We start from the raw sequence: 26276 nt of genomic DNA on the forward strand, positions 1-26276 counted from the left end.
TGTCACGCTAGTGGTTACCGGTTAGCGTCCAAAACACATGCAGGTCGGAAGCTTAGTCACAGGGGCAAAACAAACGGCAGCACGTGCTGGGGAAGTACAGCCAATCCGACCGACACTTGTGCTAATTAGATGCATTTATTTCAATGCCAAGCGATTGGGCACAAAGCAAAATTTGATTCGGGGCCACGACCTCACCCCTGCTTTACCGCAACCAGTCCAAATACAAATTTTATGTTGAATGTATTCAAAGGAAATTCCCAGCACTCTTTTTTTTTTTTTTTTTTTTCTCTTTTCCTCTCAAAAAACACTAAAAATGCCACTGACTGGTTGCCATGGTCCTCTGCAGCTAATTTAATCATTTTGGGGTGGACGAGTTAAGGGGTGTATTCCTTTCGGAATGAACTCAGTGGTCCAAAAGCAGACACAGTTTTTTTTTTTTGTCATGTAAATTGGCGAGGAGGTCTCCGACCGGGCTCACACTGTGTGTGCAAGCAAAGAGATAACTGTCTCTTGATTTTAGTTCAGTAGTTTTCCAGTAGCAGCCCCCGTGGAACTTCATGCTTTCACTTCACCAGGACAACATCTTGTTCACTGTAAGTAACATTTAAAAGCACATTCTTCATGCTTTCATATGATACATTGTTATGACTATAGATCCTGAGTATGGTGGTGATAGTGCACTTGAATAGTTTGCATCCATCCAGCCAAACTTTGAAAAATGATTTTCCAAAGAATCTAGTCATTGCAGACTAAATGGAGACCAGTTTAGGGTGTACCTTGTCATTGACTCTTTCACATACAGTAGGTTTTTCTGCTTTTTAGTTTATCCTTCCTTCAATGCTGTTTACACCAGCATCACAACTAAAGTGTCAGGAAGGAAGATGAGTAGCTTCGTGTCGAATGTCGCCCTCCCCACACTTGGCTTTTGTAGTAAACCCGATCTGGTTGCTAGGCAGGAATTTGTATGCCACTATTCACACTGGCCATTGTGGTATGTACAGTGGGAGAACAAAAGGCTCCTCTCTTACGTCGGCTGGGTTAACCCACTGCTTCCCACAAAAAAAAAAAATCAAATTTGAAGTTTCCTATCGATTGTTAATTTCCCTTTAAATCTGTTGTCTCGTTTCCAAAAGGCGGGAATGTCTAATCGGTTTACACAATGCAATCAACTTCCCGTCAGGTGATTCACATGAAATAATGAGTCAATTAAATAAATATGTCATTTTGCAATCACCAACTTGTTCATGCACTAATGACTTATTTCCGCATTTGAACTCGAAATTGCCCAACAACGTATATTGGAATGCACCACCCGTTGTTGCTCTGCAGCTCAGTGAGCCTTGGTGGATTTTTATAGGATGTAAATATATGTATGTGTAGCTCAACTTAGTGGTTCTTCGTTTTTTTCTTAGCAGACTAATGGGATGTAACGGCCACGGCTGGTTTCACAATAGCGGTTGTTTATTGCCAGAAGGAGACGGCCAATGATTCACATCACTATCACTTCATTCTCGAGATAACTCCAAGATTTGTTTCAAGTTGCCGTCCTCTGATTGGTCAGTCAAAGACAAACTCTTGAGGGATCGAATGTCACGTTTTACGCTTTGTTTTGGGCACGTGCAGCAAGTCCACTTCTGAGCTTGTGTTGATATCAAATATTTAACCAAGAGGAATGGCCATGAGGGATGAGGGCACTTTTTTTTTTGCATGAACACAACATTCACACAATGTTTCTGGTAGCCTCAAGGCAGAGTTCTGCTCCATGTGCCACTCCCAAGAGTTTGGCTTAGGGCCATGGAAGGAGGGGCCTGGCCCGGCCCCCACGCTCAAGCCCACACAGGTAACGGCTGTCGGAGTGGAATGTGGCAGAGGTGTGGAACTTTTAACTTCTAACAGGGTGTGGAGGAGATAGAGGTTCAGGAAGGGAGTTAACCCTCCATGTCATTGCTCCTCACCTGGATAGGGAGCGTGTGCAGGCGCTGACGTTTAAGGAGGGATCAAGTCACTGCATACAAAGTCTCAGTCAGTTACTCGGAATCTCTTTATCACGCACGCACGCACGCACGTTTGAGTCCCTAAGTTTATGGGCAATTCAGTCAATATTTGACCGGAGCACACTGTACAGGAGGGAAGAAGCAGAACCTTCTTTTTTTTTGATACTAGGAGTTGCAGATTTTACTTTTCGACTGCAGGTGGAAAGACATTTTTTCTCCCAAACTGTTGGATCACAGATGCCAAAGCGGATTTAGTGCAAGTCCCACTACCATCATTAATTGTTGTTGGACTTTTGAACTCAGTCTGGTGTGGGATCAGGAACAGGTTGGTTTGCTTTCAAATCTATTTTTCATAAATGATCGTGAAGTTAACATTGTTTTCACTGCAATCCACCTGCTGATTGTACTCCTTGTTCATATTTAGAAGGGCAATGTGACTGGTGGTTTAGTGTGTTATGCAACTTTAAGACGTCCGCATGATTCCTCATACATTCGACGATTGAATATTATTTGTCATTTCTCTCATGTCACGTGTTCGGAAATGTTTTAAATGAATTGCCAGTATCATCCTCAATCCCTTTTTTTAACTGGGCTAGCAGTTAATGTGTTAACAAATCTACTGGACTGGATTAAAACCATGATGCCGAATGAAAACATTTAATTCAGTGATTCTTTTGTGTACCACTAGAGGGCGACCTCGTAGCACTTTTTGCAACGTTGCAATGACAACTGTCGCAAAGTCAGTTTCTGTCCCCAGTGCTATAATTAGAAGAACAAGAGACAAAGTTGTTCAAAGAAAAATGATAACGCAAACAAAGCTAATTATTCAATTCCAAGATGCCTTTTCCAAAGCAAACTCTGTAAAGGTATGTTCAGGTTGCCACCTCAATGACAAACTGATTGACAGGAAACAACGATGAAATAATGCCTAATGTTTATGTCAATGCCATATTCCTGCATGCGGTGTCGGATGACTAATCTTTTGTTTTCAGATGCTTTCACTGGTTGTCAATGTCAGCCGGCCAAGCAAACACCTTTGACGTGTCATGGTGGGGTCAGGCCCCTCCCTCCCATGTCTCGCACTTGATTGGCTTGTTTTTGTCTGGAGGGAGGACAAAGTTACTTGACCCGACTGCACCGTTTACTAAAATGGCTGGCTGCATGAACAACCTCTCATTTGAAATTGGTCCAAGTTTATTGCCAATTTGTCTTCCCAAACCATCCTTGTGGTCAGCTCACACTCACAAGGAGGTGTTAAGGTGTCTTTTTTTTAACTTGGACTGGTCATTCTCTCACCTTGAAGAGAAATTCTTTCTTGGAATTGTAAATCATCCCAGAACAAATAGCCTTTCTATTATGTAGTCATTTTCATTCTTGCCATTTGTGGTGTCTGCCCACAAACGTTATTAAAGATAATTAACCAAAGCGAATATTGAAAAAAGTATTTGCTGACGGTTTGAATAAAACTGAAAGTGATTTAAAAGAAAAAATCTGCTCATTTTGACATATTTTTTAATATTGCACTCAATAAATACTCCATACATATTTTTTGTAAACTAACACTCATACTAAAATTGGAAACAAAAACGAAAATGAAGCATTTTTCAAGTGTAAAAATGAATCAAAATGCCCCAAATGCAATTTAAAACTGCGTAACCGAATTAAAAAAAAAACCACACACACACAAGAAAATCCCAACTTTTTATTTTCAGGCCACACTTCCTCTGTCCTTTCTTGACTTGTTCAAGCGTGAGTGCAATATATGTTGCATGGATTAAGTATATGCTTAATCCATGTTTCCAATGTCAGGACTCAACCCACCCCACCCTATATTTGCCTCTTTGCACATATGAGAGCAACTGGAGCTGCGTGAAACATGTCATTCCTTACATCAAAGTATGAAGGGCAAAAGGAAAGTTGCAAATGATACTCTCTTCCGTTGCTTATTATGAGAAAATGTGCTTCCCACTGTGATGAATGAGATCTTGCGTCAATCTGCATATCTGGTTCTATTTACTTTAGCTTGGCCTTGACCCAGGGAACGTCCAGGTGGTTCAAGTGATACCTTTCTTGCTCTTTTCGTTTTTTTTCCAGCCTTGTCGTAAAACTACTTTGTGTTTCAGGTGCAGGAAGGCGATGGGGAGATGGACGTTACATCTCTCGGTGGGCCTTGGACTTTTGCTCATTCTCGTGAGCTACACTCACGCTGAAGGTACTTGACCGACCCACGTGTGTTTTGTTTGTTGTGGATACACACCTGAGCAACTTGCTGTGTTTTATCCTCACTTTGTGTTGTGTCCATCTCCCCCTTCTGAATTTCCATTTGTCCTCCACAGCCAACTATTGCTATGCCACCAGGTCCAAAACCTGCTCGGAATGTTTGCAGGCAGGAAAAGGGTGCGCCTACTGTCCTGATGAGGTCAGAACCTAAATGGGAACATCAAAGAACGTATTGTTCCAAATCGAATATTGAAAAGCCAAAACTCTTCTGAGGGATGTGCTATTCTAAAGAGCCCTCATGAAAATGTTATGCAACATCTGTGTGAGGAATTTCGTCTTCTTTTTTTTCCAAAATTGTTCAAGCTGTTGTCTTTCTTCTTCAGACCTTTAATGGACCTCGCTGCGACCTGTACGAAAACATTCTGGCTCACGGCTGCAGCGCTGCGGCCGTGATCACGGCCAAAAGCCGCATGAGGATCGAAAGGGTAAGTCCTCTCACATCACACAGAAATGGCGGAAGCTCTAAGCTCTGACTACTTGTTGGTTTTCCTCGCACAGGAAGAACAGATCAACGTCCGAATGGCCCAGTCGCAGGTGTCCCCGCAGCAGATGAGTATGTCACTGCTACCAGGGGAAGAGAAGATGGTGGACATGGAAGTCTTTGCTCCAACCAAAGGCCCCCTGGATCTTTATATTCTTATGGACTTCTCCAACTCCATGGAAGACGATTTGGATAACTTGAAGAGGATGGGTCAGGAGCTGGGTGAGCGGCTGGGCTGGGCTGGGCTGGGCTGGGCTGGGCTGGGCTGGGCTGGGCTGGGCTGGCCTGGGCTGGCCTGGGCTGGCCTGGGCTGGCCTGGGCTGGCCTGGGCTGGGCTGGCCTGGGCTCTACGGCTTTGCTACTTTTGGTCCTGTTTGCGACATATTATTATTGTGTTTTTTCCGACAGCGTCACTGGTGAAGAAGCTATCAGATGACTACACCATCGGATTTGGAAAGTTTGTGGACAAAGTTATTGAGCCCCAAACGGACATGAGACCCACTAAGTAGGAAACAATTTGGTAGCAACAATTTGAATATGGACAGTATGACTCAAAGTGTTTTGCCTCCTCCTCCTCCCATCAGACTTGACCAACCATGGCCCAACAGTGACCCTCCCTTCTCTTTTGAAAACGTCATCAAGCTGACCAACGACTTGAACTTCTTCACCAGCGAGCTTCAAAAGGAAAGAATCTCCGGCAACCTGGACGCTCCTGAGGGAGGTTTTGATGCCATACTGCAAGCGGCAGTCTGCACGGTAAGAACACATCCTATTTTTTATTTCCGAATCCAAAAGTCAACGACAGATTGACAGCAAGTTGGTTTTCCCTTCCGTCCCAGGATAATATCGGTTGGCGTGAGCAGAGCACGCATCTGTTGGTTTTCTCCACCGAGTCGGCCTTCCACTACGAGGCGGACGGCGCCAACGTGCTGTCGGGCATCCTGCCCCGCAACGACGAGAAATGCCACCTGGACGGCGAAGGCAAATACACAGAAGCTACCAAGCAGGATTACCCCTCCATCCCCACGCTGGTCCGTCTGCTCGGCAAACATAACATTATTCCCGTCTTTGCCGTCACCAACCACTCCTACACTTACTACAAGGTTGGTGATTGTTTTTCTTCCCATATTTCTGCAAATCCTTTTGTTCAGACCAATATGAAACAATCTGCTTTGTTCAGAAACTCCAAACCTATTTTCCCATTGCTGAAGTGGGCCTGCTGCAAGAGGACTCCTCCAACATCTTGCAAGTCATGGAGATGGCTTTTGAGGTAGAAAGCGTCAACGGCTCTGTGGCTTCACGACGGACAAAACCACTCGCTCTGTCTGTATGCTTTCAGAGTATCCGTTCCAAGATGAGCATTCGTGCAGAAGACAGACCCAAAGCCTTTGAAGCTGAGTTCCTGTCCGCCAGTGGAAAGGTTGCCAAACACGGAGACTTTGCTTTTCGGCCTGGAGCCATTGTAAGTGGATCAACAAACTCATTCAAGCTTCTTAGTCGGAACTTGTTCCTGGACAAAATGATTGGAACATGACCGATTGGTGTTCCTCAGGGCAAATTCAAGATGCGACTCAAAGCCCATAGAATGCTGGACGATTCTCCGGTCTGTAAAATGGATGCGGATGAGAAGTCGGGCCTCATGAGAGTTAAACCTACGACCTTTAACGCCGCCATGAATGTTCAAGCCACCGTGCTCTGTCCAACTTGTGACTGTGAGAAGGTAGGGACACATCATTAGCCTCCAGTAGTTGATGGGACTCCTAATTCTTCTTGCGCCTTTCTCCTCCAGACTGCCGTCGCCAACGCGCCCAGATGCCACGGCAACGGAGACCTTGTGTGTGGGAAGTGTCAATGCCACGACGGCTGGTGAGATCCACTTCAAAAAAGATATACCATATACGTACCATAAATGATCTCGCTTCAACCCGACATACGTATTTTGGAATTCATTGTGTCTTCAGGTTGAGTACATTCTGCAACTGTTCAGCTAGCGCTTCGGCCCTGGACACCCGTCTGTGTATCGGTCCAGGATCGACGGAACCTTGTTCGGGTCGCGGGGACTGCCGGGAGTGCGGAAGATGTGTGTGCTACAACCCTGACCAGTTTGAAGGACCTTACTGCCAGTACGATCGAACCCAGTGTCCGCGATTCGGAGGCTTCCTCTGCAACGGTGCGCCACCTCAACATCGTTTTTCGGTTTGATGCTCATGAATGAGATTGCGTTCGTTTCTTCTTGAATCCAATCAGACCGTGGCTCCTGCATTATGGGCCGCTGTGTGTGTTCTGATGGCTGGGAAGGAAATGCCTGTGAGTGTCCCAAGAGCAACCAGACCTGTTTAGACAGCAAGGGGGTCAGTAGAAACCGTTGCCATTTGGATATCATTCATCATGTCGCCCATCCCACAATGGATAGCTACATATCTTACTGTTGTTTTCAGGGGGTGTGCAACGGGCGTGGTAAATGTGTTTGCGGTCTCTGTGAGTGTCAATCATCTGGTCTTGAAATGACGTCCACCTGCGAGCCCAATTTCCAGGTACGGAGACATCGTGTGGTTTGATGCAAATCTGCCTTACGTTGGTTCTGGTTCGGATCTGCTCAGGCTCAACTCGGTGTTTGTGAGGCCACACGGACTTGTGCTCAGTGCCAAGCTTGGAAGACAGGAGAGAGGAAGGACAAGAAGGAATGTGACAAGTGTCCTTTCAGAATCATCATGGTGGATGAACTCAAAGAAGGTGCGTTTTCAGAACACACAGTCAGCTTTGTTTTTTCAAGGTCACAATTTTGGGGGGGGGGGGTTTTCCCGTCACGACAGCAGTTCGATGAAATACTATGTGTGTGTTTTCAGCGGACAAGGTGATGGAAAAGTGCAGTTATCGTGACGAGGAGGACGACTGCACATACCACTACACTTTGGAAACCCCCCAAAATCCAGACTCCAAAGACTTGGAGGTCCAAGTGCTCAAGAAGAAAGGTCATCTCAAAAATGAATCAACCAGGAATGTGCCCAAGTTGTACTTTGTCTCATAATTGAAGTGTTTCTCCAGATTGTCCAGCTGCCAGCCTCCTGTGGCTGCTCCCTCTCCTCTTGTTCCTCTTGTTACTGCTGGCACTTTTGTTGCTCTGCTGCTGGAAATACTGCAAATGCTGCAAAACCTGCTGCCAGGTAAGAAAATGACAAATGCTCTAATATTGTCTTTGGACATTTGACTAGCTTGTTGCGAACACAATGTCCATTGATGGACATATGGAAATGAGCAAAGATTGCAAAACAAACTCTGCTTTTACACATATATTTTTGTGGCTTTTATTGATGAGGAACTATTAGTTGGGGACCTCCCTTCTCTGCCTCTAATGACTTTTTCTTTGTCTTTCCAAAGAGCTGCCTTGCCCTGTTGCCTTGCTGTAATAAAGGTACGTATGTATGTTGTCAACTTTGTCATCCAATTTAGATGCGTATTGATGTGGCTCTTTGTGTGGTCTTTAGGTCGCATGGTTGGATTCACGAAGGATGACTATCTTCTCCGCAAGTCTCTGCTCACCTCAGACCACCTGGACATTCCAATGGCGAGGACAGGCCCTCTGAAAGGGACAGATGTCGTTCGCTGGAAGGTTACCGATAATGTGCACTGGCGTCCCAACCACCCTCAGGTTCTAGTCGAGCCCAACCCCAAAGAAACAAGTAAGCGTATACGGTTGATGATCCATCCATCCATCCATCCATCCATCCATCCATCCATCCATCCATCCATCCATCCATCCATCCATCCATCCATCCATCCATCCATCCATCCATCCATCCATCTTGCCTTCTTCTTCTGAAAGATGTTTTAATTCTGTTATTCTTCCTTTATAGTTCAGTATCCAATCTCCCTGCGGCTTAACAGGCGCTTTTCGGAGAATTTGTCTCGTCCTGATTCCAAAGATGCGGAGCAGCTTCGTAAAGAAGTTGCAGATAATGTGAGTTGGGATTTGAGTACATTTGGCTCCAATGTACAGGTCTCACTTGGGTTTATATTGACCTGGCTTCTTTTTTTCAGCTTCATGAGGTGTACAAGCACATTCCTGGAGCCCAGAAAATGCAGAAGACCTCATTTAGGTAAGGTCTTCTCAGGAAGTCCACATTCATCGATGATTTGAATTCACTACCTCTCTTTTTTGAAACAGAACACAGAGAAATGCAGGCAAAAGGTAACATGCATGCAATATCCAATATACGTATATAATTGTGTGGTCCCAAAGCACACAGATGTCTAAATCCTGCTCTCCCTTGTGATCTCCAGGCAGGACTACACCATCATGGACACCGTCCTGTCCGCCCCTCGCAGCAGCTACCCTGATATTGTCAAGCTGACCGAGAGAAATGTCCAGTCTGGACGCTTCAGCAACCTGAAAGTGTTGCCTGGCTACTACACGGTTGCAACAGATAGAGGTGGGATTGAAATCATATTTTATTATTTGGATGATGATTGTTTTATTTTTTTCATTCATTCTTTTCTTATATTATTATTGATTGATCTTATTTTATTTCTATCAGTATTACAATTTTTCCTTGAAATAAATGAATGAATTAACATGAAATGTATTCGTCATATTTTATTATTTTTGTATTATTTTCTTATATTTTTATATGTATCTATTAGGGGTGTAAATCGCGGGTTTTGTCACGATACGATATCATATCGATACAAAGGATCACGATACGATTATTGCCGATATCTTAAAGCCTGCTGTGATTCATTCACGATACATCACGATATAGTGCTCCACGATCGATATTTTTTTTTTTTTTTTTTTAAATAAAAAATATAGAACAATATCCTGATTTATAACAATTCATACGCAAAATCAACAAGGTACTGCAAACTCTTTATTTAGGAAATTACAAGAGTATTGTAGTATACAAAGTGCTTATTTTAACACTGAACTTTATCAAATTACTATATTTTTTCTCATATAAGTAAAGAAAAATGAATATTCTTTCTGTTTTTGTAATACCATTAACTTTAAAGTGCATTACTGAACTATTTATTGACAATAATTTTAATTGTCCGTTGAGCCATCTTTTCTTTGGAAACCAAAGTGCTTCCAAATGAATGACTTGAAGCCCAAAGGGGAGCGAATTTCCTTGTCTTCTTGGACAGACACTAGCCATAGCACCAACCCGCCCAGGAGCCGCGTAGTTGTCGGCTCCCCTTTCTTTCACGTGCCTGCTCTGCTCACAACACAACACAGCACGCCGCGTACTGCTCCCGGAAAGAGGAAGCAAGCAACAATGAACTGGATTTCAAAATAAAGTCGCATCTAATGTCCGAGGTCAAACACGGCGATATAAATCGATGTTTACGTTTAGCATCGATGCCAATAAATCGTAGAGCATTATATCGATTAATCGATGTGTATCGATGAATCGTTACACCCCTAGTATATATATATATATATATATACACTGTAGATTACAATTTGACCTCCAAATAACAATCCTATACTAGTTTGTCATATTAGAGGTTTGATGGTGGAAATAAAACGATTGATACTTCACATGACTTGTGTTAATAATCCCAAATTTTATTTGGAACTCCACAGAGGCGGCAGGTGCTATCGAGTTCCAAGAAGATGTGGAGTCGGTGGATGTTCACGTGCCACTCTTTGTAAAGGATGAAGATGATGACAAGAAGCAGCTCCTGGTGAAGGCCACAGATGTGCCGCTGGGAATTGCCCAAATTGGAAAACGCTTGACGAACATCACCATCCTCAAAGAACATGGTCAGGAGAGTCACGATAATGACATCATCCTAAAATATAGTCGAGTAAGCACTAACAGAGTCTTTCTTCCTCTCCCAAGCTTCCAGTGTGTTCTCCTTCCTCCAGCCGGCCTACACGTACAGTCGACAGGACGGGGTGGCAAATATTCCAATTAGTAGAGAGATCATTGAAGACGGACGCGCACAAGTCTCATACCGTACACGAGATCTCACAGCCAAGGATAAAAAGGTAAGAACGATGCCGTCCCGATTTGCACTGGTCCCATTGTTGACTAGACACAACGAAAGAAAGAACTCCAGTGACTGTAGCTGGAGATCTCACTTCCGCTCATAAAACTCCTCTTTGTATTTCAGGACTACGTGACTGTAGATGGAGATCTCACTTACGCTCCCGGTGAGACCCAAAAGATCGTTCCGGTTCGTCTGCTGGAGCTCGGTGAGAAAGACGCGCTCCTGGATGACAAACAGGTCAAACAGTTTGTCATGGACCTGAGTAACCCGCGACAAGGCGCCAAGCTTGGCACCTACCCTCGAACTACGGTCACAATTGCCGACCTACCAGGTAAGAAGGGTTCCATCGATGCTATTGACATAAAAATGGCAGAAAAATGACATGCACCTCCACTAGATGGCAGTGGGACAATGAACAAGTACAGTCAAAACACTGAGATGCCTGTGTTCAAGTTCTGAGACATACATTCATTCATTCATCAGAGCCCAGTGTGATGATGTTCAAGAAGGGCAGCCAGAGCTTCACGACATCCGACCCAAATTACACCATCCCCGTGGTGCGCACTCGCAACCAGGACAGCCCCGCTACGGTGAAATGGCGCACAAAGAAGGGCCAGCGCTTTGACCTCTCCGGCCTTCTCAAGTTTAACCCTGGAGAGACCGAGAAGAATATAGTGATCGATCCAAGGAGCCACCCTGCTCTGAGTCAACCTGACTCCTTCCAGCTGGAGCTATTGGAGCCGAGTAGCAATGCCGCAGTCGGCGAGAGGAAGACCACCGTTGTCAATGTTGTAGAAGGAGGTTGGTTGGTTGGTTGGGCTCCAGTAGTAGTTTGAGTTTCCAAGTATAAATCGTTTCAATGGCTTCATTTTCTCCTGTAGTTCCAAGGTCTCCTGAGATAGCCCAGATGCAGCAAAAAGGGTTTAGCGGTCGCCTTCATGCGCCAGGCAACCCGAAGGCCAAGGCAACTGGACCCAAAAGCATCCGCCTCAACTGGGACCCACCGCCGGGTCACCCGATGGGGTACAAGGTGCATCAAATGAACACAAATCTTCTTCTCGTTTTTTCCTCGACGGACGGACGGACGGACGGACTTTCTCAAGTCGACCTTTTGTTTGTCTTTTAGGTGAAGTATTGGATCTACGGTGACCCCGAGAAAGATGCTCAGGTCTTAGATGTCAAGACGCCTCAAGCCGAGCTGACCAACCTGTATCCCTACTGTGACTATGAGATGCGAGTGTCCGCCTACAATTCCTTTGGAGATGGCACTGAAACGGACATGATTCCCTGCCAGACTTTGGAAGATGGTAATCGAGTGTGCTCTTTGGCCAACGACGGTCATTGGCTGATACGGTATACCTGTTTTCCCGCAGTGCCTGGTGAACCGGGACGACTCGCCTTTAATGTCATAAGCCCAACAGTCACTCAGGTCAGTTGGGCGGAGCCTGCCGAGACGAACGGCAACATCACAGCTTACGAGGTCATCTACACACCTATCGATGATGATCTGAGTAAGAGGACTTTTTTGGACGTTTGACCACCACGCACTTCATATTTTGTCATCATATGGCATCTCTGTCATCTTCTCGTCTATAGAGCAAGTCGGTGCGGCTAAGAAGGTGAAGATAGACAGCCCAAAGAAGCGAATGCTATTGATTGAGAATCTGGTGAATGCCCAGACCTATCAGTACAAGGTCCGTGCCAAGAACGGCGTGGGTTGGGGCCCCTACAGAGACGCTACCATCAACTTGGCATCGCAACCCGCCAGACCTCTCTCCAGTAAGTCCACCGTTCAAGCCACCCGCATTTTTTGTTGTTGTTTGCTCGTCATCAACCCGCTATCCTTCCGTTTTCTAGTTCCCATCATTCCAGATGTCCCGATTGTGGATGCCGAAGCAGGAGACGAGTATGACAGTTATCTGATGTACAGCAACGAGGTGCTGAAGTCTCCTGCGGGCTCCAAGACACCCAGCGTTTCTGGTGATGGTACGTAGGTGTCACAAACCACAAACAGCCCATTTCAACACATTATATGAAGGAAAGCAATATATGGAGAGTAGAGCCCAGTGCCCTCGCAGACCCCCCCCCCCCCCCCCCCCCCCCCCCCCCCCCCCCGATGACCCTCATGACCTCAATTTGCAAGGCTGCCAATATGTCAAGTTGGTGGGGTCCAACCTGGATCTCCGAAAGGTGTCGTGGACAAATCGAGTGGACGTCATCGCCGCCGACGGTCGACTCAGCACAGACACAGAGGCCAGCACGGATGCGGGCCCATATTCCAGCTTCACACAAACACCCGCGCCAGGTGAAGAGCAGTCAGGCAGGCAAAATGCCCCCCTCGTTGCTGCCCCCCCCCCCCTCCTCATGTCTGTCCTGTCGCATCCCAGTAGCAAAGTAGTAATCCTTGGGTAGCTTGCAGGTGTGTGTAAATAAGCTATGGAGCTGGATTTTCAACATTACCGTCCGTCCGTCCGTCCGTCACTGCAGGGAATTTTCAACAATGCCACTGCTTTAAAAGAATGCTAAGAGCTGACCTTCCATCAATCTGACAATCCTGGCTCCCTCCCGTCTTGCTGTTTTACAGATTACATGATGAATGGAAAATGGGACCAGAACTTCCTCTTCCCGGGCGGCTCCGTCACACGCAACTTGTCTACATCCTCTACTCCGATGTCCACTATGAACTCTCACTACATGGGCGGCTCCTTCACCACCGAAACCACAAGCAACTACATGCCGGGTACGACGCCTGGCGCACGAGATGGAGCGGGATCCGACGGTCCGATAGCGACTCTCCTCTTTTTCAACAGGGAGCCCCCGTCGACCCGATATGATGGGCGGAATGCACACAACGGACGTCATCATGAGGAAGCGCTCGGAGAGGGGTTACGCAGACGAACACATCAGGGACTCCATCGTCATGGGAGATATGTCGAGCAACTTTCCAGATCTAGGTAACGTCGTCAGAAGAGGATGGCGTCAAAAAGCCCTAGGCGTCGTCGTCTGAGAAGGAAAAGCACGTGGCCCTTGGAATAGGATGCATGTCAACGGGCTTGGTGCTGTTGGTTGCATAGAAGTCTTTGCAGGAGCTACGCTGACTATCGCTCTGTCTTTTGACATTCACACGGCCAACCCTCCCTCAACCTCTGCATCCTCCTTTTTTTCCCACCTCCTCCGCTCAATGTGCCATCCATCAGGTGTGTACGGCTTCAGCGGGTCACCGCAGAATACTTCTCAGAACCAATACGGCTACAGCCTGTCTCAGGGTCCCAGGGCCAGGACTCAGTCTTCCGAGGTCAACGAAGCTCTGTATAATTTGGACAGGGTGCTCCAGGGTAAGTGCGGTGCATGGAAAGCATGAAGGCTGCCGGTTGTTTCCGACTCTCCTCTCCCAAGCTCGACACAGATTTCTCGTCCTATGTGCTGGGCAACTCGAGACTTAGAAATGGTACAGATATGCAACATTTTCTATCCTCCTTAGTATGAGAGACAAATATAAATCCACTGAGCGCTTAGTCTGGAACAGACAGAGAATATTTGAAATCGGTTCATTTAGCAGACATGAGTGAAAAGTGAAAGCGCCACTGCCACCAAATGTAGCGGATGTGCAATGACACTTCTACTTCAAGAAAGCAATGCAGCATCTTTGCTTGGATCTCATTTGATTGAGCAAGTGTGAAAAATGACATGTGGGTTTACCAATGTCCCCCATCAGATGCGAGACTCTCTCCAGGCGTCCCAGACACCCCCAGCCGACTGGTGTTTTCAGCTCTGGGTCCTACGGCACTGAAAGTCAGCTGGCAGGCGCCCCACTGCCAGAAGGACATCCTGGGTTACTGTGTGCTCTACCAGCCGCTCAATGGAGGTGAGATGGGGCTTTTGGAGTAGGGTTGCTTGCTGTATTTGAAGTGCGTGAGATGTTTTTTTTTTTTTATTTCCTCTCGCAGGTGACGTGAACCGCATCAACGTGACCAACCCGGCGGACAACTCTGTGATTATCCAGGATCTTCTGCCCAACCATTCTTACCTGTTTAAGGTGAAGGCTCAAAGCCAAGAAGGCTGGGGCCCCGAAAGAGAAGGCGTCATCACCATCGAGTCGGCCGTGGACCCCAAAAGTCCTTACAGTCCCATGCCAGGTTCGGTTCGGCCATTGTTTTGGGCTCGCCGCGCACCGTCGGGTTGTTATTCTCCGTTATTTTCCCGACAGGCTCTCCTTTCACTCTGAGCACCCCGAGTGCACCGGGTCCCCTCGTCTTTACGGCTCTCAGCCCCGATTCCTTGCAACTGAGTTGGGAGAAACCCAGGAAGCCAAACGGAGACATTCTTGGCTACGTGGTCACCTGCGAGCAGCTTCACGGAGGAGGTGAGTGAGGCTATCGTGGTCACTCTTTTTCTGTTTTCTTATTCCTTATCCAAAGTTAACCTCTGTGACTTTGGTGTGATCCAGGTGACACACGTTCCTTCCAGGTGAGCGGGGACGGCGCGGAGACCCGGCTGACCGTCCCCAACCTGACTGAGAACATCCCCTACAAGTTCAAAGTTCAGGCTCAAACCACACAGGGCTACGGCCCGGAAAGGGAGGGCATCATCACCATCGAGTCTCAGGACGGAGGTAAAGGTTTTCCCACCAGGAATTGCCTTTGACAATACATCACCCTACATTTCCTCACAGGCGCTTTGTCGCAGTACAATAATCAATCCATGACAAGGAGGGACGTTTTCAACATGCCAAGTGACATGAACACCATGAGCAGCGTCTCTCGCACCATGATCGACGACCCGTACTTCTCAGGTAGTCATCAAAGCGAAAATAGAGCGAGTTTTTCTTTCTTTCGAAATCATGACTCTGCAAAAAAAGACAATCCTTTTTCTGTTACGTACGCTATCGCCAAATTGAATCCAGATTTGATCCAGATTGAGCATTTAAACAGGCTCCAAACGACAATGAATCTCAATCATTTCATCGTCTCTGTTCACTTTTTCGACCAGCAGATGGAATGATGATGACCACGCAACACACAGAAAGCAGCGGCATGATGACCCGCCAAATCACGAAGGAAGTAGTCCAGAGGAGCGTCATGGGAGGGACCACCGTCACCAAGAATATGTTTTACGAGTCTTAAAGGACAGTAAGCTTTTCATTTGGCCTCAATTTGCATTCGGACGCTCCAAATATGATATAATATGAGATTCTCCTTTCAAAAGAGTCATGCGTGCTTGATGTACAGTGCATGCGTGCGTGTGCTACCAAAAACAAACAAAATCTGGAATACTGGAGTGGTAGAGAAAAACAAAATGGTTGCGTCTGTTACAAGCTTTGACCACTCGTTCCGTGAGATTCCTCTTTTACTCTTTGTTGTTCATTTCACGTCTGACGGGAAAACAACCTGAGTTGACAAACACATGCTCATACACACAAACGGTGGATGGAAAGCAGGCAGGCAGCTCATCTGAGCACGGTTAATCCAGAATGACACCGCGCCCTTCTGGTAAATCTCTTTTGTCAGGATGTCTGTCACATGTCCATATTTCCAAAAGCAGCAATATAACGTTTTTGGGTGGATGCTTTTTATTTTGGCACATTAAATGAGCGTTGTGCAAAAGAATTGAAAAATACAATGGCATGAAGTCATTCAAGCATGCCAAATAGAAAAAGGTATTTTAGAGTCCAGCACGTTTGTGCTCTTGCTGTATTTCCTCATCATTTCTACAAATGAATGGATACATTTTCATTTGATTTCCCATTTTGTTTTTGACTCAATACTTTGTAGTACTTGATGCTACTTTTTGTCATTCTAATGCATTAATAAGAGCTGTTCATTTGGAGGAATTGCATATATAAGACAAAAAGATTGTATTTGCTTTAGTGCACAAATATAGTCAAGCATTTTCCTTCTATAGCTTTGCTTTTACAAAAATTCCATATGTTGGGCCGAACGTGGAAAAATGGAATACATTGAAAAAAGATCACTTTTTACACAAATGCGCTTTTTGTCTGTATGTCAGATCTGTTGCACTTAATAAAGATCGAAAAGAATGTCGTTCGGGTTATTTATTGATGTAGTCAGGGAAACAGCGTTGGCATAGATGCAAAGAAAGCAGGCAAAGCAAAGCAGAATGCATACAAATGGTCAGGTTTAGCTTGCGCTTTTTCTTCCTTTGCCTTTCGTCAGTCAGTATATGGATCAAGCTCCATGGACAACAAATAGCCAGCCTGCAAATAGCCCATGTTAAAAAAAAAAAAAAAGGATTCAACTCTCACAAACGGTATAAAAAGCAATTCCACCGAATGCAAATGTATATGATCCAAAGAAAATCCACGATAGCAACCCAAGTCGAGAATTTAGCCCTTTGAAAAATCACAAATCAGTCCCAGTATCAATCAAAGTCATCCTGAGCCTAGCGCTTTCTTGGAATTGATGAACTACTTACTATTAACAAAACTTTGCCACTTCTTTTGATAGGTCCATGCCAGGGAACTGATGTTGAATTGAGGAGTTGTATTGAGGCAAAGGTAGTGTTTTTCCACTATTGTCTTGCATCATTTGTCGTGCTTTGCCTCCATCTTATGCCAGCCTGCCTAACAAAAGAGCGTCGTTGAGTGAGTTAGTTCCAGAGGCACGGTCCGGGGCAGAAACACCGTTGTTTGACCCCCGCTGGCCTGATCACCAGGTCCTTAAGCACCTCCACAGTCCCAAATATGGGGACAAGCTCCTCCGTGAACTTGTCGTTGAAGGTGTACACGTGGGAGCGCTTGTCCACGTCGTAGAAGGACAACTGGCCCTGCTCGTAGTCCAGGTACACGCCAACTTTCCTGGGCGCCAGCGTCAGAGGCAGCCAAGTGGCGGGCACCGTCAAGGCCTTGAGATCCTTGCCCCTCTCCAGGCGAAGGCTCAAGTAGCCCGTGTCGGTGTTGAGAGAGCGGAAACCGCGTCTGACGGCGGACGCCTTGGCCACGCCCAAGCGCCAGTCCCGCTGGCCTACCTCCACCTCCCAGTAGTGGCGACCCGAGGCGAAGCCGTCCTGACCGGCGGCGCACCACCAGCCGTCGAAGCGGGCGGCGCAACACGGGACGTCGCGCCGTTCCAGGCCGCATCGCATGCTCTTTTCGTCGCTGGAGATGAGCAGGTCCGGGTTGGCTGAGTCTGGGTCCAGCATCACGTCCTCTAGGTGGGGGGGGGGGGTCACAAATGCAATATGAGAGAACTTGAACGAGTCGGAGTTGAAGAAAACGTACACACCTGAGGCCTCCCAGATCCAGTTCCACACTGTCAAGACAAATAATAACATGAAGTTAGCTCGGCTCTTTTAAGAATATTCATTTTATTGACGTACGTGACCTGTTTTCTGTCAAATAACAACCATGGATTTTTTGGCTGTTCCAAAGGGCAATTGTCGAAAATACAAATTACAAGTCTAACAGAACAGTGCTTTGGTCTGGAAGAGAGCGTGAAAGAAAATGATAACCATGATAAATGTCAGGCTGGCCTTTGCTAAATCATTATTTTCAGTGTATCATTTCTTGTATTTGTTGCATTTTTGTCTTTCATGTTTTATATGTTGTCACTTTCACCTAGTATCATTATTGCTTACCGCCATGAGGGATGTAAGGGACAGCATCTGAAAAGTGGAGGAGGACAAAAAACAAAAAGACTTCTTGTTTCATCCATCTTCCAAAAAGTCCAACGTGCTTAAATGCATTTTTTTTCCTAATCTGATCCTAATGCTGAATCTTTTCATTTTTCCATCTCACCTATGTTGTGATTCCTCTGCTTTCTGACCAGCCATTCCTTCGTCACATCCTCCTAAACGCACAGTTAGTTGTGGTTGCGTTTCTCTGAACCAATGTTTTTTCATACAATCAAAGCACAGACCTTGACAGGCCTGTCTGCATTCAGCACAACCAGCATGACAAGCTCCAGAGCCAGGAGCAGATTGGGCAGCCGCTCCCTCTTCCACTGGAACTCCAAATCGTCCAGCATCATAAGCACCGGCTCACCGGGCCACACGGTGGCCTACGAGAGATTACAACGTCAAGTGAGTGTCAAGGACAGGGTTTATCGTAATCATCTTTCTCATCTCAGACTGGCTCGTGATTTAATTCTCGCCTGAGGCCTGCTTTTCATTTCCCGCGTCCACTCCATGATGACGCTCTTGTGAGGCCCCATCTCGCAATCCCCTTCCAGGATGCAAAGGAGGTGACCCCTCCAGTCCTTCTTCTCTGGCTTGTGGTAGCGGCAATCCAACAGGCTAACTTTTGACTACACAAGACATTGTGAAATTCATGACGTGGTTTAGCTCTCGGCCCTGACTGTAGTCGTACCTGCACTTTTTTCTCCACCGCAGCGGCCCACTCCGCAATAAAATCCCGACACGTGCCGGCCGGCCATACGTCCTCACCGGCCCATATATGCTGGAGAACATTGGCCCTCTGAATCAGCAGTCCAAAAACGGACCATCAGAGTTAGGAAGGCATTCATCGTGAGTGCGCAAAGTGCAAAGTTGGACGTCCGTGAAAGGCAGAAGGAGGTTACCTGGCAAATTCTGCTGAGTTCTCGAGCCAGCTCCATGATAAATAATTGGCTTTCCACCAGCTGCTCTTTTTTCCCCAGCCTCGCTCGCTTGCTGGACTCCTGGAGCCAAGAAAAAGCAGATTAAAGCACATTTTGTGACGCTGCCATTCAGCGCAAATCCAACCTTGAGTCGGCTCTTCAGCTTTTTGGCCGGTTCGATGAGGAATTGCAGGCATTCTTTCATCATGCTGGCAGATTTAGATTGGTCCTGTGGAGTGATCATAAAAAGCTTGAGGGGACTGCCACTCAGCCTGCAAAGAGGAGGCTGACTCGGCTCACGTCGCCTCCACAAATCAATGCAATGAGAATTTATCGAAGGAGCGAGAGAGAGAGAGAGAGAGAGAGCCAGTGCACCACTGCAGGACTTTTAGGGATATCTCTGCACATTATCAAGTACATTATATGAGGCGAGGAACACAAGAGCACTCCGACCATCCTACGCAGGCCAAAATACATGTGGGTGGCATTGAAGGGGAAAAAAAGGCAGCAAGTAGTGTTGCTTCTAGCAGGAGCTGTCAAATCAGCAGTCTCCACCCAGAAAGTTTCACTTTCTTTCAATTCTGGGCACAGAAATGAAAGTGCAGCCAGAAAATGGGCCCAATGGACAGATGGAACAACCTTATGTGCTTTGTAGTTCATCCTATATTTTAGACCTCACACTGAGCCCTATTTTAGTTGATTTGCTCTGAGGACGTTTCTGCCATGTGCAGGCAAGGCAAGGCAAGGCAAGGCAAGGCAAGGCAAGGCAAGGCAAGGCAAGGCAAGGCAAGGCAAGGCAAGGCAAGGCAAGGCAAGGCAAGGCAAGGCGCTGAAAGATTAAGAGGAAATCCAGGATTACTTCTGCTGGACAAACCAAGGTAGTTACTTTCTACCAAACAAGACACTCATAGCCACGACGTCACAACAACATGCACATTTGCTGATATGTACAAAAAGCTTCATAAGCACGCTACACAACGTTATGTCAAATCACCGTCAAAATACAAATGAAAAGGTAGAAAATAGAATGAGGTCAATAACAAACAACAAAACGTGCACGCACACGTGCAGGCAGTAGCAATTTGGTTGCAGAATATTTGTATTTTTAAAATACTGACCTCTGAGAGAGACGAATGTCCGTTCTTAATACCTTTGTAATGTGCCCGCGATGGTGTTTTTTTGTTTATTTTTTTTCCCCCCCGAACTCCGCCTAATTTAGCGCATCATTCCGAGACCCGGTGAGCACTTGGACTGCGACAAGAGCGTCTGAGCGCTTTCCACTTATCCGTCTTGGCCGACTCAGAACTGCACTTTACTATTGTAACCGCTAGAGGGCGACATATGCATACAAACCAATGGTTTTGTATGTTTCGATGGTCTTCGTGTTTTTTCCTTTCTTCCTTCGATTTTTTTGTTTTTTTTGTTAGCTGTTAGAATAAAGTGAGGAATCATAGAAATGGTGGTGCGTTTGGTTTCACATTGCAGATGAAACCAATGTAAATACATTTACGTTTCTTAATTTTGTAATTTACATTGCTGTATCGCAACTATATTTATAAACAGACGATAGCGGCTCTTTGAACTGCAGTTCACTATTATAACCGCGAGAGAGCGACATATGTACACAAACCAATGGTGTATGTTTTGATGGTCTTCGTATTTTTTCCTTTCTTCCTTCGTGTTTTTTTTTTTTTTTTTTTTTGCTTAGCAGTTAGAATAAAGAATCAAGTGAGGAATCATACGAATGGTGGTGCGTTTGGTTTCACATTGCAGATGACACAAATGTAAAGTGATTTCGGTTTCTCAATGTTGTCATTTACATGACTGTATTGCAACCATATTTATAAATAGACGTTGGTGGCTCTTTGAATGAATTACTGGTAACAAGTGCATGTTTGCATTCTCCATTGATTTTATTTCTGATTGTTCTCGAAGACGCATACAATTCGAAAGAGTCTTTGAACGCACCATGCTGTCGTTGTCACGTTGGCTGCACGCAAGATGCCCCCAAGCTGTTTCCGAATCAAGTGGTGAGTATGTTGAATGCTTCCACATTTTTGGCGTCTTCTTCCAACCCTATCATTTGACGCAAACGCGCTGCTAGCTATATTGCCCGCGTAGTTGTGAGGAAGGTTGGTTGAACGCACGACGCGGAAGTGAGGCTTTGATGCCAGCTGATCGCTGGCTGAAGATGGCCCCCAAAGATCCGCTTCTCAGCGCACTCAAAGGTAACGACGACTTCCACAACGTGGGCTCATCATGAAGGGAGTGGGATTCATGTTGGGGTTGTTTGTTTGTTTGTTTGTTTGTTTGTTTGTTTGCTTGTTTGCTTGTTTGCCTCCCCCGGCTGCAAGTGTGCTTGTTGAACCTGCAATCGAACGATGGGCAGACGGTGACGGACAGCAACCCTCAGCTGACTTGTTGCTGCCAGCTTCTTGAGCTGCTACTCAGGAAAGGACTCCAACGTGAGTGCTCCATTCGGGATAGATACACTTGACACTGGCCAAGACAATTGCACCTTTGATTGCAGCTCTTTTCAAAGCGGAATGTGCGTGCTATCTTTCTAGAGCCAGTCCTCAGTCTGGTTCATAGAGACTACTGGCATTGTTTTGAGCAGCTTCTTCCCAAAGATACATGCGGCAGGTAGAAACGTTTTCATGGAAGAGGCGGAAGGAACATCGAGGGAAAGGCTAACGCCGTTTGTTTTGAGGCTGTCCACCGTGGCGTCGGCTGTGGAACAGACGAAAGCGTGCAGGAAGCTGATCTCGGCTCAGGGCCGAGGCCGTTACCTGCTCCGGTTGGCCCTCGGCCGCAAGACCCTGCCGCAGTTCATCGCTCACCTCCTGCACACTCCCACGGTCCTGGAGGTCAGATCTATATTTTCTCTTTCAATTGCTGGACTAGAAATCAAGTTAAAGAACAACAACCATGTACTCATTTGTCAACAACTGTAATGACAACATACGGTGGTCCCCTATCATTTCAGTGGTACAGCCCAACCTTGTCAATTCTCAGGAATGAAGAATTTTCAGGTGAAGATTTGGATCAAAGCTTTAAGCAATAAATAGTTCAGGGAGTCAAACGTCAATATATTTGACTCTCTCTTCCAGAACCTTTCATGTCCCTGCTCTTGGTTCTCTCCCAAATGGATTTCAAAGTGGACATGGAGGTCAGAGCTGTTTGATGACTTGACAAGAGTGCTTGAATGAATGGGTGAATCAGCTCCCTCAAATGAAACTGTCTCTGTACAGAATTGCAGTTTTTTGGATGAAAGCTGGCTTTTACCGGTCGGTAACAATGCTTTCGACTTTATTCTTCGTGAAATATTCATCGCAATACAATCTGAGAAATATGTTTTCTAGGTGTGTGAGCTATATGAAGTAGTACCGTGTCGACAGGTGGGAATGGTCTTCAGGTTTGTATTTGATAGTTTGTATTTTATTTTCAAAGTGTTTTGAATTCATTGCATCTGTTATTTCAAACATTATTGGACGACCTTTTTTTAGCTACCTCAATGGACGCGTCTTCCTTCTGGACATGATATCTGGCGGCCAAGCACACGTTGACCAGTTTATCAGCCGTGGCGACGTCATTGATGAGATCAATGGCACCTGTCTGAGGAACTCCAAGAGCGGACAGGTACAAAAGTGCTTACTCTTGTCGAAATCATTTGATTGCATGGAGGAATCGGAATTTCGGTTTCTTTGTGTGTCTTGACATATGAAGGGATTGACAATAAAGCTGACTTTGACTTTGACTTTGATCACAACCAAGTCCCCTTAGAATCAATGAGTAAGGGGTGGCCAGGGGTATGTAGCCACCTCGTTAGCCTTAGCCTTGCGGCCACATTTCCTCCAAGTTGTCATTAAACCTGTACAGCGACATCCAAACGTTCCATGTGTAATTGTCCAATTAACAAAACCACCAGAACTTGTTTGTAGGCAGGTGTGGTTCTATCGCGATTGAAAGGCTGCTTCCTGTCCATCCGCGTTGTGCGTTGGCGGGCCCGGGACGGAACAGTGTATCGTCCTCTGGTCAAACTGCTGCGGACTCTCAGGATCGAGAACCCGTGGCTGCAACTTGGTCCTGCTCCCTCCCACCAGCCTGCTAATGACCCAAGAACTTCTCCTCCAACACAGTGTTTCAAAGAAGGAAGGCAAGTCAGTGAAAGAAGTCAATAAAACTCCCAATAAAACTTGACATATTCCCCATCTCCTCTTGGCAGGATTGTGTACATTGTCCACTTCTTGGGGGACACAAACATTGGAAAGGTAAAACCATTGGGGGGGGGGGGTTTTTTGAGGAAAAGAATGAAATGGTGTGACAAATATATATGTTCTATTTTTAGTTTGGAACCAAAGAGGTGTTGCCGTTTGCAATTTCACACGTGTTGCAGGAAAACCAGCCAAGCAAGGTGAAGATGGCACTCCCAGGTCTGAAGAGCTAGCTGTTTTTTGTCATCCATTTTATTCGAAACACTGTGTTCTTTGTTCCACAGGAAGTGCATTTAGATTTGAAAGAAACACATTTGACGTGCACAGAGAGCAGCAGTAATGAGGTGGGTATATGCGCACTGTTAACTGCATGGATTGAACTTTTTCTCAAATATGAATCCGGTTTGATTTCTATAGACACTGTGTGAACATCACTACCCAGATATTTCATGTGTCGGGAGGTACGCACAGCCAGATTACAGCATATTGGGTTTTTGTGTCATGTAAGTATCAGAAAGAAATGGCCACAATCATTTTAGCCTGATATTTAAACAGGTGATGTCATTCTCAGTAAGAGACCACCAGAAACTCCATCCACCAGCTCTCCAACAAGATTCAGTTGTGTGGTGCTCAAAGCTGCTTGCTCCAAAGAGTGCGAAGAGATTGTTAAGCGAATAGGTAAGACATTCATTGACATTCATTGGCGTAGTCCACAAACTAAGATCCAACTTTCTTTTGCAGCCACTGGTTTTAAGCACACAGAATGGTTTGTATGATACATGTGTAAATAAACAGTTCAAACTCAAAAGAGTGAATCATCAATAAATCACACATACAAGAAAGTCTACTCATAAAGTACTTTAATAGAAAGATGTGACAATTCTCAATTATTAAAATGTAGCTGCCAGGGTTTTGTTCAATCTTGGAAAACATGTAAAAAGCAGTCCCGAAAAATGAGGTCTGCTCCTTGCACCAAGTGTTGTGTAACAGTAGTGAAGAGATCTGTTGGGCAAGCTGCATTTTGTGCCGGAAAATGGTAGCCAATAGGTGACGCCATCAACATGGAGGGATGGAGGGAGGCGGTTATCCACAAAAACTCGAGGGAAGGAAAGGGGCTGTGATGTCTTAACACGTAACAATCCACATAACAGGCAAATATTCCTATGCAACTACCCATTAACTTGTGGAATGGTTGATGGCTAAAATGCAATACAAAAGTCAAACTCGAGAAATAATAATAAAAAAAAAAAAAAGTCCACAAAAAACTTTAGGTATGATAAATAGGATTATTTGTCCCGACACCACCATCAAGAGGTTTAGGCTCTTTCTCCCCTTATCCTGCGGGCCAGCTGGATGTCTTTGGGCATGATGGTGACACGCTTGGCGTGGATGGCGCACAGATTGGTGTCCTCAAACAAACCCACCAGGTAAGCTTCACTGGCCTCCTATTGGGAAACATCAGCATATTAGCTCCCAAAATGCCCAAGGTACTATTTGCATGTGGTTTTCTTACATACCTGGAGAGCGCCAATGGCAGCACTTTGGAAGCGCAGGTCGGTCTTGAAATCCTGGGCAATCTCTCTCACCAGGCGCTGGAAGGGCAGCTTGCGAATCAGCAGCTCTGTGGACTTCTGGTAACGACGGATCTCCCTCAGAGCCACAGTGCCCGGCCTGAACAAAAGCCATCAAGTATGTTGTGGTGGCGCTACGCAGATGACGTCACACAGTCAGGAGCAGAAACCCACCTGTAGCGATGAGGCTTCTTCACTCCTCCAGTAGAGGGCGCACTCTTCCTGGCTGCCTTGGTCGCAAGCTGCTTCCTTGGCGCCTTCCCTCCGGTGGATTTACGGGCGGTTTGTTTGGTACGGGCCATCTTGGACTAACCTAGAAGAAAACATTGCATCCAGATTCAGGACGACTCAAATCTATAAGTCCACGGGACGTAAATAACAACGTTAAGCGATGAACATGGTTGGTAGCCTAGCCTACCTAGCCCACAACAAGACGCCCATCCCCCTCCCGCCTAACAACTAGGAGGCGTCTGCTTTTAACGTCGGCACGCTAAACACAAACAACCGAGCACAACGACGCTAATCCTATTAACCGAACGTAATTTCGACAAACCCATTTCACATCCAACACAACTCAATTCCATTTGATCATTTGGGATTCAAAAAACGTGCCGGCGGCTGTAGTCTGGCGCCAAACAGAACAGGCCGGCCGACCGCCCGCCCGCCCGCCATCAGCCTCACTTGGTCGTCTTCGCCATTTTTTGCTCTCGTTTCACCCCCACTCGACATTGCGAATACATTTGAAACGCTTTGAGCTCGTGGGGAGATAACGCTACACGTTTCGTGTTTTCACCACAGCGAACATATTTGTAGCTACATCCATCTTACCAATAACACGGGGTGGGCGAAGGTTAGAGAACTGTTTTAGTTTAGAAACGCAGTATAAACGAGCCCATTGTCCTTGTAAGGGCCAGCAAAACGTTCCGTTCCGTACGTCGGTGACACAAATAGCCGTCACAACACGCTCAAAGAAACGAAATCATTGTTCGCAAGGGAAAACGACGACAAAACAGATGATTTACCTTTGTGACGTTGCTGTTGTTGTGAAGCGCGGAAGCTATCAAGTAAGCAGGTCGTGGTCACCTCGGCTTCGGAAAAAGATCAATGCTAGTGGGAAGCTTGAGGCCAAGTATTAATAGTCTGGCGTGACGTCATCTCTCGTAACCACTTCATGTTCATTGGTACGTTTT

General features: G+C 46.0%; 4 protein-coding genes across 13 annotated transcripts; 2 read left to right on the forward strand and 2 right to left on the reverse strand.

Moving 5' to 3' along the window:
- The first annotated feature begins 486 nt into the window (after positions 1-486).
- On the forward strand, positions 487-15948 carry itgb4 (integrin, beta 4). Of its 8 annotated transcripts, none has more exons than XM_037278573.1 (43): positions 487-593; positions 4118-4206; positions 4331-4413; positions 4598-4699; positions 4773-4977; positions 5164-5260; positions 5340-5511; positions 5595-5858; positions 5936-6025; positions 6095-6217; positions 6308-6475; positions 6545-6621; positions 6717-6925; positions 7003-7106; positions 7194-7289; positions 7356-7488; positions 7602-7727; positions 7801-7919; positions 8134-8167; positions 8241-8435; positions 8610-8713; positions 8794-8852; positions 8921-8944; positions 9037-9185; positions 10340-10519; positions 10599-10747; positions 10873-11080; positions 11233-11550; positions 11631-11779; positions 11876-12056; positions 12123-12260; positions 12346-12528; positions 12607-12735; positions 12893-13054; positions 13334-13489; positions 13560-13703; positions 13947-14084; positions 14465-14614; positions 14697-14885; positions 14957-15112; positions 15197-15361; positions 15422-15541; positions 15739-15948. In XM_037278573.1, exons 2-43 carry the CDS (start codon positions 4131-4133, stop codon positions 15870-15872), a joined length of 5958 nt encoding a protein of 1985 aa, XP_037134468.1. In that variant the 5' UTR covers positions 487-593; positions 4118-4130; the 3' UTR covers positions 15873-15948. The 8 variants fall into 8 exon arrangements, with proteins under 8 accessions (XP_037134468.1, XP_037134467.1, XP_037134469.1 ...); XM_037278572.1 differs by lacking the exon at positions 487-593 and adding an exon at positions 1857-2319; XM_037278574.1 differs by lacking the exon at positions 487-593 and adding an exon at positions 1857-2319 and having other exon boundaries at positions 15742-15948.
- Positions 15949-16546: 598 nt separating this feature from the next.
- zgc:194990 (uncharacterized protein LOC568410 homolog) lies at positions 16547-21371 on the reverse strand. 2 transcript variants are annotated; one of them, XM_037278899.1, is made up of 10 exons: positions 21270-21371; positions 19447-19530; positions 19284-19382; positions 19073-19180; positions 18858-19010; positions 18624-18764; positions 18503-18554; positions 18343-18369; positions 17991-18017; positions 16547-17915 (listed from the first exon to the last, which is right to left on the reverse strand). In XM_037278899.1, exons 1-10 carry the CDS (start codon positions 21354-21356, stop codon positions 17356-17358), a joined length of 1338 nt encoding a protein of 445 aa, XP_037134794.1. In that variant the 5' UTR covers positions 21357-21371; the 3' UTR covers positions 16547-17355. The 2 variants fall into 2 exon arrangements, with proteins under 2 accessions (XP_037134794.1, XP_037134795.1); XM_037278900.1 differs by lacking the exon at positions 21270-21371 and adding an exon at positions 20420-20600.
- si:ch211-250n8.1 lies at positions 21237-24751 on the forward strand. Of its 2 annotated transcripts, XM_037278882.1 has the most exons (17): positions 21237-21331; positions 21423-21529; positions 21656-21766; positions 21869-21944; positions 22012-22168; positions 22288-22333; positions 22412-22470; positions 22553-22588; positions 22664-22716; positions 22808-22940; positions 23243-23457; positions 23527-23572; positions 23650-23715; positions 23800-23859; positions 23933-24018; positions 24087-24193; positions 24257-24751. In XM_037278882.1, the coding sequence occupies exons 1-17, from the start codon at positions 21303-21305 to the stop codon at positions 24289-24291; spliced, it is 1422 nt and encodes a 473-aa protein (XP_037134777.1). In that variant the 5' UTR covers positions 21237-21302; the 3' UTR covers positions 24292-24751. The 2 variants fall into 2 exon arrangements, with proteins under 2 accessions (XP_037134777.1, XP_037134778.1); XM_037278883.1 differs by lacking the exons at positions 23933-24018; positions 24257-24751.
- Positions 24359-26261, reverse strand: LOC119138724 (histone H3.3A). Its single transcript, XM_037279049.1, has 4 exons — positions 26109-26261; positions 25261-25399; positions 25033-25186; positions 24359-24960 (listed from the first exon to the last, which is right to left on the reverse strand). Exons 2-4 carry the CDS (start codon positions 25386-25388, stop codon positions 24832-24834), a joined length of 411 nt encoding a protein of 136 aa, XP_037134944.1. The 5' UTR covers positions 25389-25399; positions 26109-26261; the 3' UTR covers positions 24359-24831.
- Between the last annotated feature and the right edge of the window lie 15 nt (positions 26262-26276).

This window comes from Syngnathus acus, chromosome 19 (assembly GCF_901709675.1).
Source record: "Syngnathus acus chromosome 19, fSynAcu1.2, whole genome shotgun sequence".
Classification (NCBI taxonomy): Eukaryota; Metazoa; Chordata; class Actinopteri; order Syngnathiformes; family Syngnathidae; genus Syngnathus; species Syngnathus acus.

What these genes read in the sequence shown, in the direction of transcription:
- zgc:194990 (XM_037278899.1), bottom strand. Translation starts at nt 21,356, where the DNA reads ATGTGGAAGCATTCAACATACTCACCACTTGATTCGGAAACAGCTTGG. An exon ending in AACGTGACAACGACAGCATG is followed by an intron (nt 19,531 to 21,269) that starts GTGCGTTCAAAG and finishes ATCACTCCACAG; the next exon opens with GACCAATCTAAATCTGCCAG. An exon ending in AACTCAGCAGAATTTGCCAG is followed by an intron (nt 19,181 to 19,283) that starts GTAACCTCCTTC and finishes CTGCTGATTCAG; the next exon opens with AGGGCCAATGTTCTCCAGCA.
- LOC119138724 (XM_037279049.1), bottom strand. Translation starts at nt 25,388, where the DNA reads ATGGCCCGTACCAAACAAACCGCCCGTAAATCCACCGGAGGGAAGGCG. An exon ending in AAGAAGCCTCATCGCTACAG is followed by an intron (nt 25,187 to 25,260) that starts GTGGGTTTCTGC and finishes GCTTTTGTTCAG; the next exon opens with GCCGGGCACTGTGGCTCTGA. An exon ending in CTGCCATTGGCGCTCTCCAG is followed by an intron (nt 24,961 to 25,032) that starts GTATGTAAGAAA and finishes GTTTCCCAATAG; the next exon opens with GAGGCCAGTGAAGCTTACCT.
- si:ch211-250n8.1 (XM_037278882.1), top strand. Translation starts at nt 21,303, where the DNA reads ATGCCCCCAAGCTGTTTCCGAATCAAGTG. An exon ending in ACACTCCCACGGTCCTGGAG is followed by an intron (nt 22,169 to 22,287) that starts GTCAGATCTATA and finishes CTATCATTTCAG; the next exon opens with TGGTACAGCCCAACCTTGTC. An exon ending in CAGGTGGGAATGGTCTTCAG is followed by an intron (nt 22,717 to 22,807) that starts GTTTGTATTTGA and finishes ACCTTTTTTTAG; the next exon opens with CTACCTCAATGGACGCGTCT.
- itgb4 (XM_037278573.1), top strand. Translation starts at nt 4,131, where the DNA reads ATGGGGAGATGGACGTTACATCTCTCGGTGGGCCTTGGACTTTTGCTC. An exon ending in CTGCCAGACTTTGGAAGATG is followed by an intron (nt 12,057 to 12,122) that starts GTAATCGAGTGT and finishes GTTTTCCCGCAG; the next exon opens with TGCCTGGTGAACCGGGACGA. An exon ending in CGACGACCCGTACTTCTCAG is followed by an intron (nt 15,542 to 15,738) that starts GTAGTCATCAAA and finishes TTTTTCGACCAG; the next exon opens with CAGATGGAATGATGATGACC.